The sequence below is a fragment of the Vespa velutina genome, chromosome 2 (genome assembly GCF_912470025.1).
Source record: "Vespa velutina chromosome 2, iVesVel2.1, whole genome shotgun sequence".
In the NCBI taxonomy this organism is placed as follows: Eukaryota; Metazoa; Arthropoda; class Insecta; order Hymenoptera; family Vespidae; genus Vespa; species Vespa velutina.
This window is the reverse complement of record NC_062189.1, coordinates 12,197,813-12,212,222: the sequence shown is the minus strand read 5'-3', so window position 1 is coordinate 12,212,222 and position 14,410 is coordinate 12,197,813. Positions and strand designations below refer to the sequence as shown.

Below are 14,410 nucleotides of genomic sequence, written 5' to 3'. Positions count from 1 at the left end.
GAAACTTTATACAGAAGTGAATTTAAAAGTGAGTTTAAATAACATTGTATTAACATATATACTCAAACAAATAAGTATATCTCTACATGATTTTATTGAAATGTCATTATAACATATATATATAATAAATAACAATATATGTTCTACTCCTTAAATTTTCCTCCATAAAAAGGAATATATGTTACTATTACTTTCCAATCTGTAAAATAAAATAAAGCCATTGATGCTGATGCTCCGTATGCCATTGCAGATGGTAACCTAAAAAATTCATGTATACTACAATATTTACGTTAAAATAAATATCTTGTGATAACGGAATAAAATAAAAATTATAACATGCTATCCTTAGAATATTTATAAAATACATTACACTTTGTTCTTATAACATAAAAAATGATGTTACATAACTTATTTTATCTAGAATATATTTCACATGATCTTTTAAAATCTAGTATTTGATAGAAATTTTATTTAGTAAATAAAATAAGCTTACCAATGTCCTGCTAGTTCCATGTGTTTCTTACCAATACGCAAAGACATTTTAATTAATAATAGCAAAATTAGAACTTGCAGAAGTTGTATCAATAGAGTGACTTTTCCTTCGAAATTTCGATCTCTGGGGAATAAAAAATAAATAGATATAAATATAAGAAGAAAAACTTTTTAAGAACAATATATAATATTAATAAAATATTTGAGAAGTATATAAACGTACATTGACGATTAAATAATTCTGACTTGTTCAAACGAATCAATGCAGATGATGATGCAGATACTCCATCTGACGATAACCTTGAAATATCTAAACGTACAAAATAGAAATAATACGAAATAAACTCGTTTTCAATTTATTATAATAACTAATAAATATTGTATATTTTTATTAATTCTATCTCTATTACATCTAAATATTACAATGATATTAAAAACATGAAATAAAAATTTTTTTAAATTAATGAAAAATATATGTAGTGACAAATTTATATACTATATAAAAATATAATCATAATAATTACAAATTATTTTTTACATTTAGCTTTAACTGTTTTAGAAAAATATTTTTAAAATATTCAATTTATGATTGGTCTAATTTTTAAGACGAGTAAGATATATAATATCGATAATCGAATGACACAACTGACAGACCTAACTGTACCTAGCTGTTTGGATATAGTCAGGTATAGTTATAAATCAAATTATATATAAAGCATTCTACCTTTTGTCAGTTTTATCGGGTTTTAATAATACATTTTAATAATAACTATTAAAATGTTTCTCGTTCTTTGTGTCACATATCTTGTTTTTTTAACACCATGTCTTAATAATGATGAACTTGAAGAACATGGCGTTAAATACGCTAATCAATGTGAAGGTATATTAATAAAAATATATTTATATTTTTACTTTTCATAAATTACTTTATTAATATAATAAAATCAAAATATAAAAATTGACATGTAAATTTAAATATTTCAAGCATCGTTTACTCCATAAATATAAATATTGATTCAAAAACATTGATTCATCAATTCTATTATTTTTTGATTTAAAACTTATTTAGTAAAAGTAAGTTTAATTCTGACAGTACTATTTCTACATTATTTACGATTAATTTCTTTACTATTGTTTTATAGCATGTAAAATTGTAGCTACCGAATTAGAAGCAAGATTAGATGAAACAGGGAAAACGCATGACATACTTGAAATTGGGTACTCTGTTGATGATATCGTTCCTAAAAAGAGAAAAGAATATAAAAAATCGTAAGTATTAACAATATATATTTAAATCATGATAAATTATTAAATAATTATCTAATTTCTTTAAATTTAGGGAATTACGTTTAGTAGAATCAATGGAGAATATTTGTGAACGCATATTACAATATAATATTCATAAAGAACGAACAGATAGTACAAGATTTGCGAAGGGAATGAGTCAAACATTTAAAACCCTTCATGGTTTAGTGTAAGTAAAACTGTTTCATTTGAATTTATATATATATTGTGTGTGTGTATGTGTAACAATATCTGCATTAATATAGATATAAAAGAGATTAATTTTCTTATACATATAGGGACAAAGGTGTCAAAGTAGAATTAGGAATCCCTTATGAATTGTGGGATAATCCTTCAGTAGAAATTACTACATTAAAAACGCAATGTGAAAACTTACTTGAAAATCATGAACAAGATATCGAAGATTGGTATTATAATTATCAAGGAAAAGTTCCTTTAATGAAATATTTATGCTCAGATCGGGCACTTAAGGGACAGGATGATTCGTGTCTTGAAGAAAAAAGCGATATTGGGAAGAATACTATTAAAGAAGAAAAAAGGAAAACAAAGAAAAACGTTAATACAGAAAATGAAACGAGAAATACAAATGACATAAAGGAAGAATTATAATATAAAAAAATAAAGTAAATAATGAAACGTGCATTTAATTCTTTATATTTGTTTTTATATGTAAGATTTTTATTTAAATGATTTACAATAATCCATAAATGGATATATTGAATAACAAATATTCAAAGAGTGCCATGTATCATAACTGATTTAAATGTAAATAAGTATAATCATTTTTATATTACAAAATAAACTGTGATTATCTGTCGTTTTAGAATTTAAGATGGTTTTACTGGTATAGTTCAAACAACAGATATCTTAAGAAATATTTAATTGAGTTATAGATATAATTGTTTTAATAGAGAGATATATAAATAATATATATTTTTATATTTATTTTAATAATAAATACTAATTTTATTTCAGTTATTTTTTATAGTTTACAGTAATAGCTGAAAAAGTTTTATTTTCTGAAAGGCGGTGGTATCCATTTCTTTTTGCCACGTAATTCTCTTAAACGATCGTATTCTTCTTTAAAATCTTGATGTTCATCTCTGAAAAGACCATAATCACGTAGATGTAACATTAATTTCTGTATATTTTTATGTGGAGGATAATAATCGACAATTTCTGGTCGTTTATGAATAGGCTTTTCGCTAAAAAGCTTTACTATTTTAAGTGATTTGGTATTTGTTGGTCTAACGACTTCGCCAAAAATACGATTGCTCAAACGATTCATACGATTAGCATAGCTTGTTCCTACAGTCGCTAAATGTATATACTTATTCATTTTAATAAGATCAATGATATCTAAATAAACTTTAAACGTGAATTCTCCCAGAGTATTATTTTCTTTATAAAAATGCTTTTATATGACACCATACGAATTCTGAAAAAATTATTTAATTTGAAATTACACAAATATTAATAACCTTATATCCTTAAAATATACTTTAAAAATATGAAATTAAAATAAATAAACGAAATAAAATAGAGTGTACCTGATATAACCTAAGACGTTTTTAGCAACTGACAGCGTACAAACAGGTATACCACCCTTTGGGTACTGAATGTCACTAAATATGTCTAAAATAATATTTTTCATGAAATCTTGTTTATTTATTATTATATTTTAATATTGATTTTTAATAGCTTACATATTTTTATTCATAAAATAAGATTTATTTTACATGACTGTTTCGGTTTTATTTTGTAAAGATTAGTTATCAATATATGCACGTATATCTATTTAAAAGATATTAAGTACGCACACAATAGCATATCATTCGTGTATTACATTGTTTTGTGTGATAAAAGGAATACTCGGCAGAATGGAAAGTACCTTTATTACCCTCTTTATCGCATAAGAAAATATACAGGGTGAAAAAATGATTGAAAAGGAATCATTACTGTTTGATTGTTCGATAAAAGTTTATTGTTGAATATGGAATGATATGCTTTTTGATAATACTGGCTAGTTATATCCAAAATAACACATGATTCGCTCGTTTAACATTTTGTTATAATCTATATATACTCTGTTTGACAAACTTCAAAATTAGTTTAATATTATGATTTTTTCAAATTAATTTTATATTCCAGAAGCATGTTATTTTCTGGCGGTAATGAAAGACAAGCTCTTAATATGTTTTCTATAGCAGCTCGTTGTTTGAATAATGCATTTATCACAGGTGTACCTTTTGGTACTAATGGTGCTTTGCACAAATATGAGAGTATAGAAAGAACACTCTCAAAACCTCGAAATTCTTCATCCTTTTGATCTATGTGCCGAAAAGTAATACGAGAACAAAGTTCAGCCAGCAATACCAAATCCAAAATGATCGGACTTGCCAGTAAAGAATCCTCGCAAGTATTATGTATTACAATAGTATTATGACCACCAAGCATTATTTCTGATGTGTATTCATCCATCGCTCTCTTGCTATCGCCTATGTTTTAAGAGATATTCATTGTAATATTAATATCTATTAATCAAAATTATTAAAAATATTATTAGTCATTTATTTGTAACGTACCAACATACGGAACATATTTAATTACAACGCAGTGATCTGGCTTTTCTCCAGGTTCGTACAAAATTTGATTCGATTGAACCATATCGTCTACTACGTTACTCTTTGAAATCTGGAATACATAAAATATTGATTAATATTGTAAAATAAATATTGTATTGATCAAAAATTAATATTGTAGTGATTTATAGCTGCATCATTTCAATTGAATCGAAGATTACCTCTTTCGAACGGAATTGTTGAGGTGCTGATAAATTATATCCATCATTGTTTCCAAGATGATTGTAGCTAACGATCGATACTGGTTTGATACCAGCAGATACTAAGAAGTCTACAAGAACCGATTTCAATTTTGTTTGACCAGATTTAAAATCATCGCCAGCAATAAATGTATTTTGTCTTTCAGCTAATTCTATTGTTCCTGGTACAAAAGTATTTTGTGGCGAACCGTTTATATAAGTGCACTGAGAAAAACATAAAGATTTACAATATAAAAATATATAAATGAAGTAAATATAATATGACTAACTTACCCCTTCCAATGCTGCGGCTACGGCGAATATTGTACTCGGACTAATTTCAGAATGATTTTCATCAATGGCTTTTAATAAGTTGTCAGCAGTATCGTTTATTCCTGGAATAATCCTTGAAAATCTTTCGGTATTTGCAGTCCATAAAATGATTATTTGATCCAAATTTTTGGACGTTTTAAATTCCGTTATGTCTTTTCTTATACAAGCCAATTGTTCAACTTTTGTTCCATGTATAACATTATCAACTCTACTTTCCTAAAAAAAAAAAAAAACAAATAATTTACTTTAACGATAATGTTTCATAGAAATCAATAAAAATAAATAAATATAAATAGATTACTAACTTGGTTCGATGCGATGAAATCAGCATAATAAATACTTTTTCTCGGCTTCAAATGGATCATATGTGATTTAAGTTGTTTTTGTAAATTAATATCTAAAACCTTTGCACGTTTCATAGCATCAGCGAGATTCATACTCGAAATATCCCATCCATCGATTTCGATATCGTTCGGATGAACCATAGGTAACATTGAAGACATCGGCACAAATACATCTTGATTATCTTTGTTTCCTAATTTAACGGTGGATGCTTGAAGCAAGGAACCATACCTATAGTTCGTACCAAACACATTTTTAATATTTTTATAGATAATTATTTAAGTTTAAATATTTTATAGTCTGATCATACCAATTGGCTTTTTTAATTCCAGTTGTTGTTTCCCATGTGAGTTTGTGTTTATTTGCTATCAAGGCTGCCGTTATTGTTGTACCATTGTTTCCACCCCAACCCACTAGCATAACACCAAGTTTTGGCACTTTTGTCTGTGTTCTTATTAACAGTTTCGTAGATACTGGTCTTACCTGTAATAATACGTTGCAATATTATTATCTAGATTGCACGATGTTTTATGAAAATTAAGATACCTCGATATAAAATAAAAATTTGTCAGGGAAGTGTTAGACATGATAAAGTAACAAAATCCATAAACAAGATCAACAGAAAGAATTCTTTATCGCATTATTAATAATATGAGCTATTCACTGACTGAAGTGACTAAATCCATTTTTTTAATTTTTTTAAAATTTTACTATCAAATTACTCGATTGGTGCTTAACTTTTAATATTTCAAATAAATTTTATTTAATAACTACATTTAACACAACAACAATAACAGAACTTTGTATGATAGTTGATTAATATATTATGTATTTCAGTAAACAATGTTTTATTAAATTAAATTAAATTAAATTAAATGAATTATGTTATGTTATATTATAAGACTATTGCAAATAGATTAATGCATAATATCGTAGGAATACCGATAAAAGTAGGTATCCATTATATTCCTATAATAGTAGTATTCATACGTTTTCCGACAACAAATGTTATTTGTCTTTAATCAACGGATGTTTTCTTTAGCTCAACTATTCGATGAAACAATAATGTTCATGTTCACGTTTCCATTCTATTGCGTTTTTCATGAAATAGTAAACTATATTATGTTATTTAAATATTTTCGAAATAAGAAAAAAATTCTAATTTTACCAATTTCATCAATTTTTAACGATAATTTTTTAAAATAATCTGCTTAAATTTACGAAATTCTAAAAATATACATTTTTAAAAACTAACCAATAGAATATTTAATAATAATTTTGAAATAGCAGCGTTTATCAAAATTAATATAATTGTCACTACTATAAAAGAATTATAGTAAATTCGAAATATTTAATTTCCAAAATAATACAATATTATTATTGTCATTCGGCCAAAAACAATATTTCAGTGTAAAAAAAACATCCATAAATTGCAATTAATTAATTTACATATATCTATTGTATTTATATTATAATATTTATCATAGAACAAAGTTGAAAAAATGAATAATTATACGAAGTAATTACAACTATATATATGAAAAATTATCGCACAGTACGATATATTGTTTGTATTAAATTTTATTGTTGAACCGTTTAGTAATATATATACGTGATTCATTGCATACACACAGCTACAGTTATACGCGTGATCAAAACACTTTGATTTACTATATGAAATGAAATGCATTAACTCGAAGCATTACATAAAACAATGTTAAATAATACTGAAGATAAATTAAAACTTTTTGTCATAAGAAAATGATTTCGATATGCAACAATACACATAATGTTTATGTTATTACGACTCGAAGTCTTAGACACAATATTTAAATCGCTTAAAATTTTCGCAAAAATAATTTATGATTTTACATTTTGTAAATGCTTTAAGATTCATATTGAAATAATGCATTTTCGTATAGATAAACATAAGCACAGGATATCACATCATCATCAAATTTTCACGCATATTTAAAAATATTGAATATGAATTAACAAAAGAAAATATTTCAAGTAAAGGTATTTGTTTCCGAGATAAAGTTATTTTAAATAATAGTATGCCTTTACTCCGAACGATAGTTCGTATAGTAAACACAAAATCATCTAAGATGGATAGTATACCCTTGTCCTAATAAAAGATCTTCAAGGACATCTGAAAAGTATGCGCGAAAGCGTCTAAAACTAGTTAGAGAAGACTAGAATCAGTGGAACAGTCTAAATTACGGTAGCGTAAAATGTGCTGACGCGTTCACATATATAAAAAATATATTAAAGTTTGCACTAAACAATTAATCGCTTACAGATATAAGTTTCAATTAAAAGTAACAACAATATATAGATTTATAGTTAATGGTTGTTTCATCGTATTTAATTCAAATTTAATCATAATAACCCATGAAAAGTATACACAAGTATCATTAGAAGATACAAAAGAATTATTAACATTAGTATTAATTATATTAAAGAAAAATAGAATCGGAAGCATTTGAGTAAGAAAAAAACAGAAAAGTAGATCACAATCGATTAGCACTTACCGTGAACTTGTCAGTATCGTCTTCTAGCACATTTGTAGTCTGGTATTCGTACTCCGCCTCGATATAATCCTCTGTGTATTTTACTTTTGGTGAATCGATATGAATTTTTAAAGCCATTTTTATCTTCTTACCGTTGATAAAATGTTGAAGTTATCGAATACTTTCTTCTCTATTTTAAATTTCGCACAATTAAAAAACCGGAAGAATGAATGTATATTCGTATGTATATGTTCAGAATATTCAATGTTACGATCGATCGTAAACTAAATAGTGACCGAAGACCTTCTTTCTCCGTCCCTCCTATCTATTTGCGTATCTATCTAACCTGTTATGTACTGCATTGATATTTATATTTGTTAATTCTTATATGAAATATAAATCAAAATATTTTATATTTGTTAATTCTTATTATATGAAATATAAATCAGAATATTTTTAATATAATTACAATTTTTTTTTAGGACTTGCGTATATTAAGAATGAAATTATAATAACCGGCGATAATAAATTTCTTGGATTATATAGACAGGCTTACGAGCAAGACGATAAAGAGCGGCGTATAGAAGTGTATCTATCTTAAAAGCCAACTTCGAGGCTGAAACGTTAATGTGGCCAGGACAGGCAAGCATGCGCTTTAAAAGTGCCTAACTGGAACTCCCCTTCCATCTTCATTTGACTGGAACCTATTATATTTGGTTACCGGTCGACTTTTATTAGTCATACTGATCTTACACGTACCGAAAACGTGCTTCTACAAAGATCTCTTTCTTCCATTTGTTCCAATAAAATATACGGGAAAAACAAATTAAGAATGTATAACGAGAATTCTAAAGCATTCTTACTAAATTGACGATATTGAAATCGTTTGCCTTATAAGGCAATTACTTGTCTTTTAATATCAAGAAAAATATTAAAATAAAATTATTGTTTTTATTTATAGAAGAATTACGATCAAAGACAATTATTTATTATATCTTTATGTTCGTTAATATATATGCTTATGGATAAAGATGATAATTTTCTTAAATATTAATAATATTTAAAAACTTTTTCACGATCTAATAATATATCATAATTTTAAATTGTAATAACAATTTAATATATTTAAGCTATTAATTTTTATTGCAATATATTCATTTTTATGTAATAATTTCACGAATTGAAATATTTTCTCTTTTTGGAACCTCAAAAATAACCTTTCCTTACGATATGAATATGTAATGTCATGTCATTATTTTAATGTTCTATAGATCATAGTTTCAAATCTGATGACATATATATGTGTAAAGTATTTGGTACATACAAACATAATGTATTATGATATGTTATTGTATAAATTGTTATAATATGCTATCATACATAATATTGTTAAGAATGATATGATTAGAAAAGCTATTGTATTAATATATATATAATTGTTAGAAATTATATTTTTTTTTAATGAAACTAATCATTAATTATTTTATTGAGCATAGTATAGAGAGTAAGTATCTAGAAGGGCATAATAAAGGCATCTTCCAGCCCCCGGTCGTTATTGTTAGTCGGTCTGTGAACTGTTCAATTACATCACGTGTTGCTGGAATGCATAGATTGTTTCAATCAATTGGCACTCGGTGGCTCTAGAACTTTCATAATGGAAGAATTATGTTACCAAGCTACTCGTAAGTCGACGCCTGATCAACGATTATGAACTGTAATCTGTTTACAAAAGATGATTTTATCTACCTCACTGCAAAATATGATCTCACTGCAAAACATGATCTCACTGCAAAACATGATCTCGCTATGTTTTCGATCTAATACATAAATACTTTCAAGATACTACATATTCGATATTGTTTTTTGAATATTTATTACTACTAATTTATATTATCATCGATTACAAATAGCGTGTTAAATAAAGATGAAATATATGTCAATACAAATGAATCTAATTAATATCTCTTACATAATATAAATCTTAATGTAATAATGTAAACATTAATTAACTTTATAAAGAAAAAGACTATTTGTTGTAGATATAGTCATAATACATGGTTGAGGTAAAAAAGACAGAAATTATACCGATATCATGATCGTATCATGTATTTTTATACGATATTAATTTGACATTTGAATTTATCGTAAATATTCTCGAAATCTCGATTTCTCGAATTCTCGATTTTTCAAATCAATAACTAATGTTTCGATACATCGCAGTTTTTCTTATCGTTTATATCGTTGTATCTATTCGTAATATTTGCATGGTTTGGATTTACTTTCTACGTATATCTCTTTAAATATGTATTATTTAAAATATTTACGTGTTAATAAATCGTTTAAGTGTTTAAATCGAATTTACAGGATTAATAGTGTGCATACACATATATGTACAAATATAAATTATAGATAAAGCAAATATAAATTTTTTTAATACTATAAATTTCAAATACTGCAAACTCTATTATCGATAATTAATCGATAATGTTTTCATGTTATTTATTTCATTATACTTTTCAATTATCTCTTAACATCAATCGATAATATAGAAAACAATATCATTATTATCTCTGTAAACTGTATAGTAATTCCAAGTTATTTCTAATGAAAAGTAGCATGCACAAAAAATATGTATTAAAATTATCTTTACATAATTATTATAGATAGTATCAATAAAATTAGATATTTTGTTTTAATTATTACGTTTTGTTTCAATAATTCAAATATTTATAATGTATGTAAAAACAAGAGGAATATATTATAAGTTTCTAAAAAAGTGTAATCGTTTTATAACTACTCCAGCCAAACAAGAAAACAAATTTAAGTGGATAGAACCAATAGGAACAGATACGGGTATTAAACTATACAACCCAATTACAAAGACTAAAGTTTCATTAATATTAAGAAAAGAAGGCTTCTTAACATGGTATATGTGTGGTCCAACAGTTTACGACTCTGCTCATATTGGACATGCAATGTAATATACATACTATAAGTAACAAGAATATGTATACATACATACATACATATATAGTCCATGTTCAATTAATATAATTAATAAGTCATTATTAATAGTCAATGTTTGATATACATATACATGTTTGATATACATATGTATATTAACATTGACTATATTATTTCATGTATTTATTGTATAATATTATTTTTTTTTAGCACTTACATCCGTTTCGACATCATAAGACAAATTCTATCACAATATTTTAATATTCATACATTAGTGATAATGGGTGTAACAGATATTGATGATAAAATAATAAAGCGAGCTGTAGAAGAAGGAACAGATTTTAAAGAATTATCCAAATTCTATGAAAATGAATTTTTTAATGATCTGGAAATGTTAAATATCACAATGCCGCATTTCAGTTGTAGAGTTACGGAATATATGCCACAAATAATACAATTTATTGCTAATATTTTAGCCAAAAATAAAGCTTATGTTGCAAAAGATGGTAAAGTTTTTATTATTACTTTATGCTTATTTATATAATATTTATTATTTAATATTACATGTTATATAGGATCTGTATATTTTGATACCAAATCATATAATAAATATGGAAAACTTGTAGTTCCACTTATGGATACTATTTATACAGATAAGAGATCATCGTTAGATTTTGCTTTATGGAAAGCAGCAAAAGATAAAGAACCATATTGGGAATCTCCATGGGGTTGTGGAAGACCAGGATGGCACATAGAATGTAGTGCTATGGCAAGGTAATATTTTATAATAATATTTATTTGAAAAAGGTAAATAATTATAAACAAATACCTATTATCTTCTTGTTACAATGTATATTATATAATTAATTAGTGCAGTATTTGGAAAAACAATAGATATTCATAGCGGTGGAATTGATTTGATGTTTCCACATCATGAAAATGAAGAGGCACAATCCTGTTGCTATCATAATACAGATCAATGGGTAAATTATTGGTTACATTGCGGACATTTATGTTTAAAAGATAACATTAAAATGTCAAAAAGCTTAAAAAATACCATAAGCATAAAAAAGTTTCTTGAAAAGTACACAACCAATGATTTAAGAATGTTGTGTTTACTTTCTCACTATAGGAATAGTATGTATTTGCAAACTATTTTATTATAATTATTTAAATTTAATTATCTTGTCTGTATATTTATTTATTTATTTTAGATGTTATATATTCTGATGATGTGATTAATCATGCTGTAAGTGTAAGAAATAAAATAGAAAATTTTATTAATGAATGTAATAATTATTTGACTGGTAAAATCAATAGTGGTAATATAGATGAAGCTTCTTTGATTCATGTGAGTACAAATATCTTATAAAAAAAGGAAATATAACATTTTTTTAAACATATAAATTCATTTTTATAGAATTTGCATGAAACAAAAAGTATAGTACATATGGCTCTAGCAAATGATTTTAATACTGCACAAGCAATACGAGCTATTTTAAATCTTGTTGACATAGGTAATAAAATGTTTTCTCAAAATAATGTAAGTATATAAAGTTATTTTAGTCTTTAAGATAATGTATGTAACTGATATCACATAGTCAATTTATATTTTATACTTTAGAGTACTCGCAATGACAAAGGTACAACTGCAGTTGCTGCAGTTTCCGTATACATCTCAAATATACTTTCTATCTTTGGCTTTATAAAATCTAAATCCTTAGTAGAAAATCGAAAAACCGAAGATATTATCAAATACTTTGTGGAATTTAGAAGTGTGGTTAGAAATAGAGTATTAGAGCAAAAACAAAATGACGAACTTTTATTACTTGCATGTGATACAGCAAGAAAGAATTTATCTACTTGTGGAATTACTGTGAAGGTAAAAAATTATTATTATTATTATTATTATATAAGAAATAAAATTATTTATTATATTTCATTTAAATATAAATTCTTTGTATTTGTAGGATCGTAAAAGTGTGTCTACATGGGACTACCACAAATTAACTTAAAATAAACACAATTATATATAAAAACCAAAAATGGAATTTTATTGCATAAATTGAAATATATGATACAATATACTTTATTACACTATCTTATTTTCTATACTTTTTAATTTTTTAGAACTATTATCATTATCACCCAAATTTTTCCTTTTCTTACTTTCTTTCTTTTCTGCTAGTGTTTTCTTAAGACCTTTTAATTTTCTTGTCTGTATTTTATTAATATTTTGTGTACCAATATGAATACGGCCAAAAGTAGTTCCAAACACATCCGTTGAAATATTCTTCTTTTTCTTTATCTACAAATTTATTATGATTTGAAAAAGCAATTGTTATATTAAAGTATTATTACTTATTGCAACAAGTAATTAAAAAAAGTAGTAGTATTATTACCTTCAATTCTTTAGGTTTCTTACAGGCCTGCTTAAAATGATCAGCAGAAGCCAATTTACTACGTCTACATACCAAATCAATAGATGGACCAATTTCTTCTAATTCAACACGTGGAATTCTAGAATCTGATTTTTTTAAAAGTATCCTAGAATAGTAAACAATATGTTAAAAAGGAAGTAATAGTAATGATGTGAATTATAACTTTTAATTGATGTATTTTAAACAAGTTTTGATGTTGTTTGAATTTTTGCTTCACCTGTAACTTCGTATATATATCTTGTTCTCATCAGCAGTAAAACTCAACACATGTTCTAGTCCTTGCAATCCGATTTTTTGAACTACTTCTCGTTGAAACATATCAATAAATAGATTTTTTATTCTATTATATTGTTGATTATTTTCGAAAAGTTCACCATTAAAAACTAATAATGGTTTTATTCCTATTGAAATCTTAGGAACTTTGAACTCCTTTAAACTTTTATAATTTTCTATACCAAACTCCATCATGTCTAATAAAGTATGTTCATACATTCTACCGAATATAAGATTGTGTGGACGTTTTTTATTGTGTGAGCCAAATATAAAAAGTGGTGCATTTAACTTCGACGAAATTTTTTCAATAGTTGTCACATCTTCAAATGGAACTATATCATTCTTTTTTTGCATCATTTGCATATCAGGTTTTTTGAGTTCATACTAATCAAACATTTTTATATTAATCTTACAAAATATCATTTGTATATATAACATAAAATGTTGTTAAACTTACCAAATCTTTCATACAATCATTGACAATTTGAGAAGTATTTCTGCCTTTAATACAAAAAGCTTGTTTAGCATCTTCAATTAATTTTGGTTCTTTATTTAAAATTGCTTTTTTTCCTTTATGGGTAGTAGGTTTACTATAACATAAATATAACAATAATAAAAATTGCTTAAACATAATATTATAATCATAACAAATAAAATATACTTACACAATTCGAGTTATTACTGGCATTGTGAGGCGTATCTTAATAATTATAAACAAAACTATACTAATATAGTTTTAATATTTATAATGGCATAAAACCAATTACATATACTTTAACTATCGATCAACATGTATTAAGACTTGATCATGAAAACATATATGTGTTTCCATAACCTTACATAAATCTCAAATTACATTAAACACACGTGAATATATCACACATAAATGTGAACATAAACAAAATATTTAGTAGATATGCATATCT

At 25.5% G+C, this 14,410-nt stretch overlaps 5 protein-coding genes and 1 long non-coding RNA gene across 13 annotated transcripts; 2 read left to right on the top strand and 4 right to left on the bottom strand.

The window, feature by feature from the left end:
• Positions 1–545: 545 nt before the first annotated feature.
• Positions 546–1,333, bottom strand: LOC124946783. The gene is made up of 3 exons (XR_007100177.1): positions 1,031–1,333; positions 716–802; positions 546–616 (listed from the first exon to the last, which is right to left on the bottom strand). It is a non-coding gene; the product is annotated as an uncharacterized LOC124946783 (long non-coding RNA).
• Positions 1,154–2,623, top strand: LOC124946779 (protein canopy 4). The gene is made up of 4 exons (XM_047488000.1): positions 1,154–1,372; positions 1,635–1,761; positions 1,832–1,966; positions 2,076–2,623. The coding sequence occupies exons 1-4, from the start codon at positions 1,270–1,272 to the stop codon at positions 2,404–2,406; spliced, it is 696 nt and encodes a 231-aa protein (XP_047343956.1). The 5' UTR covers positions 1,154–1,269; the 3' UTR covers positions 2,407–2,623.
• Positions 2,496–3,490, bottom strand: LOC124946782 (28S ribosomal protein S33, mitochondrial). Its single transcript, XM_047488004.1, has 2 exons — positions 3,348–3,490; positions 2,496–3,235 (listed from the first exon to the last, which is right to left on the bottom strand). The coding sequence occupies exon 2, from the start codon at positions 3,134–3,136 to the stop codon at positions 2,810–2,812; it is 327 nt and encodes a 108-aa protein (XP_047343960.1). The 5' UTR covers positions 3,137–3,235; positions 3,348–3,490; the 3' UTR covers positions 2,496–2,809.
• Positions 3,491–3,758: 268 nt separating this feature from the next.
• On the bottom strand, positions 3,759–8,507 carry LOC124946775 (inositol-3-phosphate synthase 1-A). Of its 3 annotated transcripts, none has more exons than XM_047487994.1 (8): positions 8,363–8,507; positions 7,828–7,996; positions 5,604–5,776; positions 5,257–5,524; positions 4,913–5,167; positions 4,601–4,843; positions 4,383–4,491; positions 3,759–4,295 (listed from the first exon to the last, which is right to left on the bottom strand). In XM_047487994.1, the coding sequence occupies exons 2-8, from the start codon at positions 7,942–7,944 to the stop codon at positions 3,916–3,918; spliced, it is 1,545 nt and encodes a 514-aa protein (XP_047343950.1). In that variant the 5' UTR covers positions 7,945–7,996; positions 8,363–8,507; the 3' UTR covers positions 3,759–3,915. The 3 variants fall into 3 exon arrangements, with proteins under 3 accessions (XP_047343950.1, XP_047343948.1, XP_047343947.1); XM_047487992.1 differs by having other exon boundaries at positions 7,828–8,162; positions 8,363–8,483; XM_047487991.1 differs by having other exon boundaries at positions 7,828–8,162; positions 8,276–8,437.
• Positions 8,508–9,445: 938 nt separating this feature from the next.
• LOC124946774 (probable cysteine--tRNA ligase, mitochondrial) lies at positions 9,446–12,875 on the top strand. Of its 6 annotated transcripts, none has more exons than XM_047487988.1 (9): positions 9,446–9,488; positions 10,609–10,783; positions 10,981–11,276; positions 11,346–11,544; positions 11,642–11,907; positions 11,985–12,121; positions 12,191–12,313; positions 12,395–12,652; positions 12,741–12,875. In XM_047487988.1, exons 1-9 carry the CDS (start codon positions 9,461–9,463, stop codon positions 12,783–12,785), a joined length of 1,527 nt encoding a protein of 508 aa, XP_047343944.1. In that variant the 5' UTR covers positions 9,446–9,460; the 3' UTR covers positions 12,786–12,875. The 6 variants fall into 6 exon arrangements, with proteins under 6 accessions (XP_047343944.1, XP_047343942.1, XP_047343945.1 ...); XM_047487986.1 differs by lacking the exon at positions 9,446–9,488 and adding an exon at positions 10,056–10,092; XM_047487989.1 differs by lacking the exon at positions 9,446–9,488 and adding an exon at positions 10,094–10,196 and having other exon boundaries at positions 11,424–11,544.
• On the bottom strand, positions 12,848–14,381 carry LOC124946778 (ribosome production factor 2 homolog). Its single transcript, XM_047487999.1, has 5 exons — positions 14,150–14,381; positions 13,942–14,074; positions 13,429–13,868; positions 13,173–13,317; positions 12,848–13,078 (listed from the first exon to the last, which is right to left on the bottom strand). Exons 1-5 carry the CDS (start codon positions 14,170–14,172, stop codon positions 12,863–12,865), a joined length of 957 nt encoding a protein of 318 aa, XP_047343955.1. The 5' UTR covers positions 14,173–14,381; the 3' UTR covers positions 12,848–12,862.
• Between the last annotated feature and the right edge of the window lie 29 nt (positions 14,382–14,410).

What these genes read in the sequence shown, in the direction of transcription:
- LOC124946779 (XM_047488000.1), top strand. Translation starts at nt 1,270, where the DNA reads ATGTTTCTCGTTCTTTGTGTCACATATCTTGTTTTTTTAACACCATGT. An exon ending in ATACGCTAATCAATGTGAAG is followed by an intron (nt 1,373 to 1,634) that starts GTATATTAATAA and finishes ATTGTTTTATAG; the next exon opens with CATGTAAAATTGTAGCTACC. An exon ending in AGAAAAGAATATAAAAAATC is followed by an intron (nt 1,762 to 1,831) that starts GTAAGTATTAAC and finishes CTTTAAATTTAG; the next exon opens with GGAATTACGTTTAGTAGAAT.
- LOC124946782 (XM_047488004.1), bottom strand. Translation starts at nt 3,136, where the DNA reads ATGAATAAGTATATACATTTAGCGACTGTAGGAACAAGCTATGCTAAT.
- LOC124946775 (XM_047487994.1), bottom strand. Translation starts at nt 7,944, where the DNA reads ATGGCTTTAAAAATTCATATCGATTCACCAAAAGTAAAATACACAGAG. An exon ending in GGAATTAAAAAAGCCAATTG is followed by an intron (nt 5,525 to 5,603) that starts GTATGATCAGAC and finishes TACGAACTATAG; the next exon opens with GTATGGTTCCTTGCTTCAAG. An exon ending in ATTTCATCGCATCGAACCAA is followed by an intron (nt 5,168 to 5,256) that starts GTTAGTAATCTA and finishes TTTTTTTTTTAG; the next exon opens with GAAAGTAGAGTTGATAATGT.
- LOC124946774 (XM_047487985.1), top strand. Translation starts at nt 10,109, where the DNA reads ATGTATTATTTAAAATATTTACGTGTTAATAAATCGTTTAAGTGTTTA. An exon ending in ATGAAGCTTCTTTGATTCAT is followed by an intron (nt 12,122 to 12,190) that starts GTGAGTACAAAT and finishes TCATTTTTATAG; the next exon opens with AATTTGCATGAAACAAAAAG. An exon ending in CTTGTGGAATTACTGTGAAG is followed by an intron (nt 12,653 to 12,740) that starts GTAAAAAATTAT and finishes TTGTATTTGTAG; the next exon opens with GATCGTAAAAGTGTGTCTAC.
- LOC124946778 (XM_047487999.1), bottom strand. Translation starts at nt 14,172, where the DNA reads ATGCCAGTAATAACTCGAATTGT. An exon ending in ATATATATACGAAGTTACAG is followed by an intron (nt 13,318 to 13,428) that starts GTGAAGCAAAAA and finishes TTACTATTCTAG; the next exon opens with GATACTTTTAAAAAAATCAG. An exon ending in AGAAACCTAAAGAATTGAAG is followed by an intron (nt 13,079 to 13,172) that starts GTAATAATACTA and finishes ATAAATTTGTAG; the next exon opens with ATAAAGAAAAAGAAGAATAT.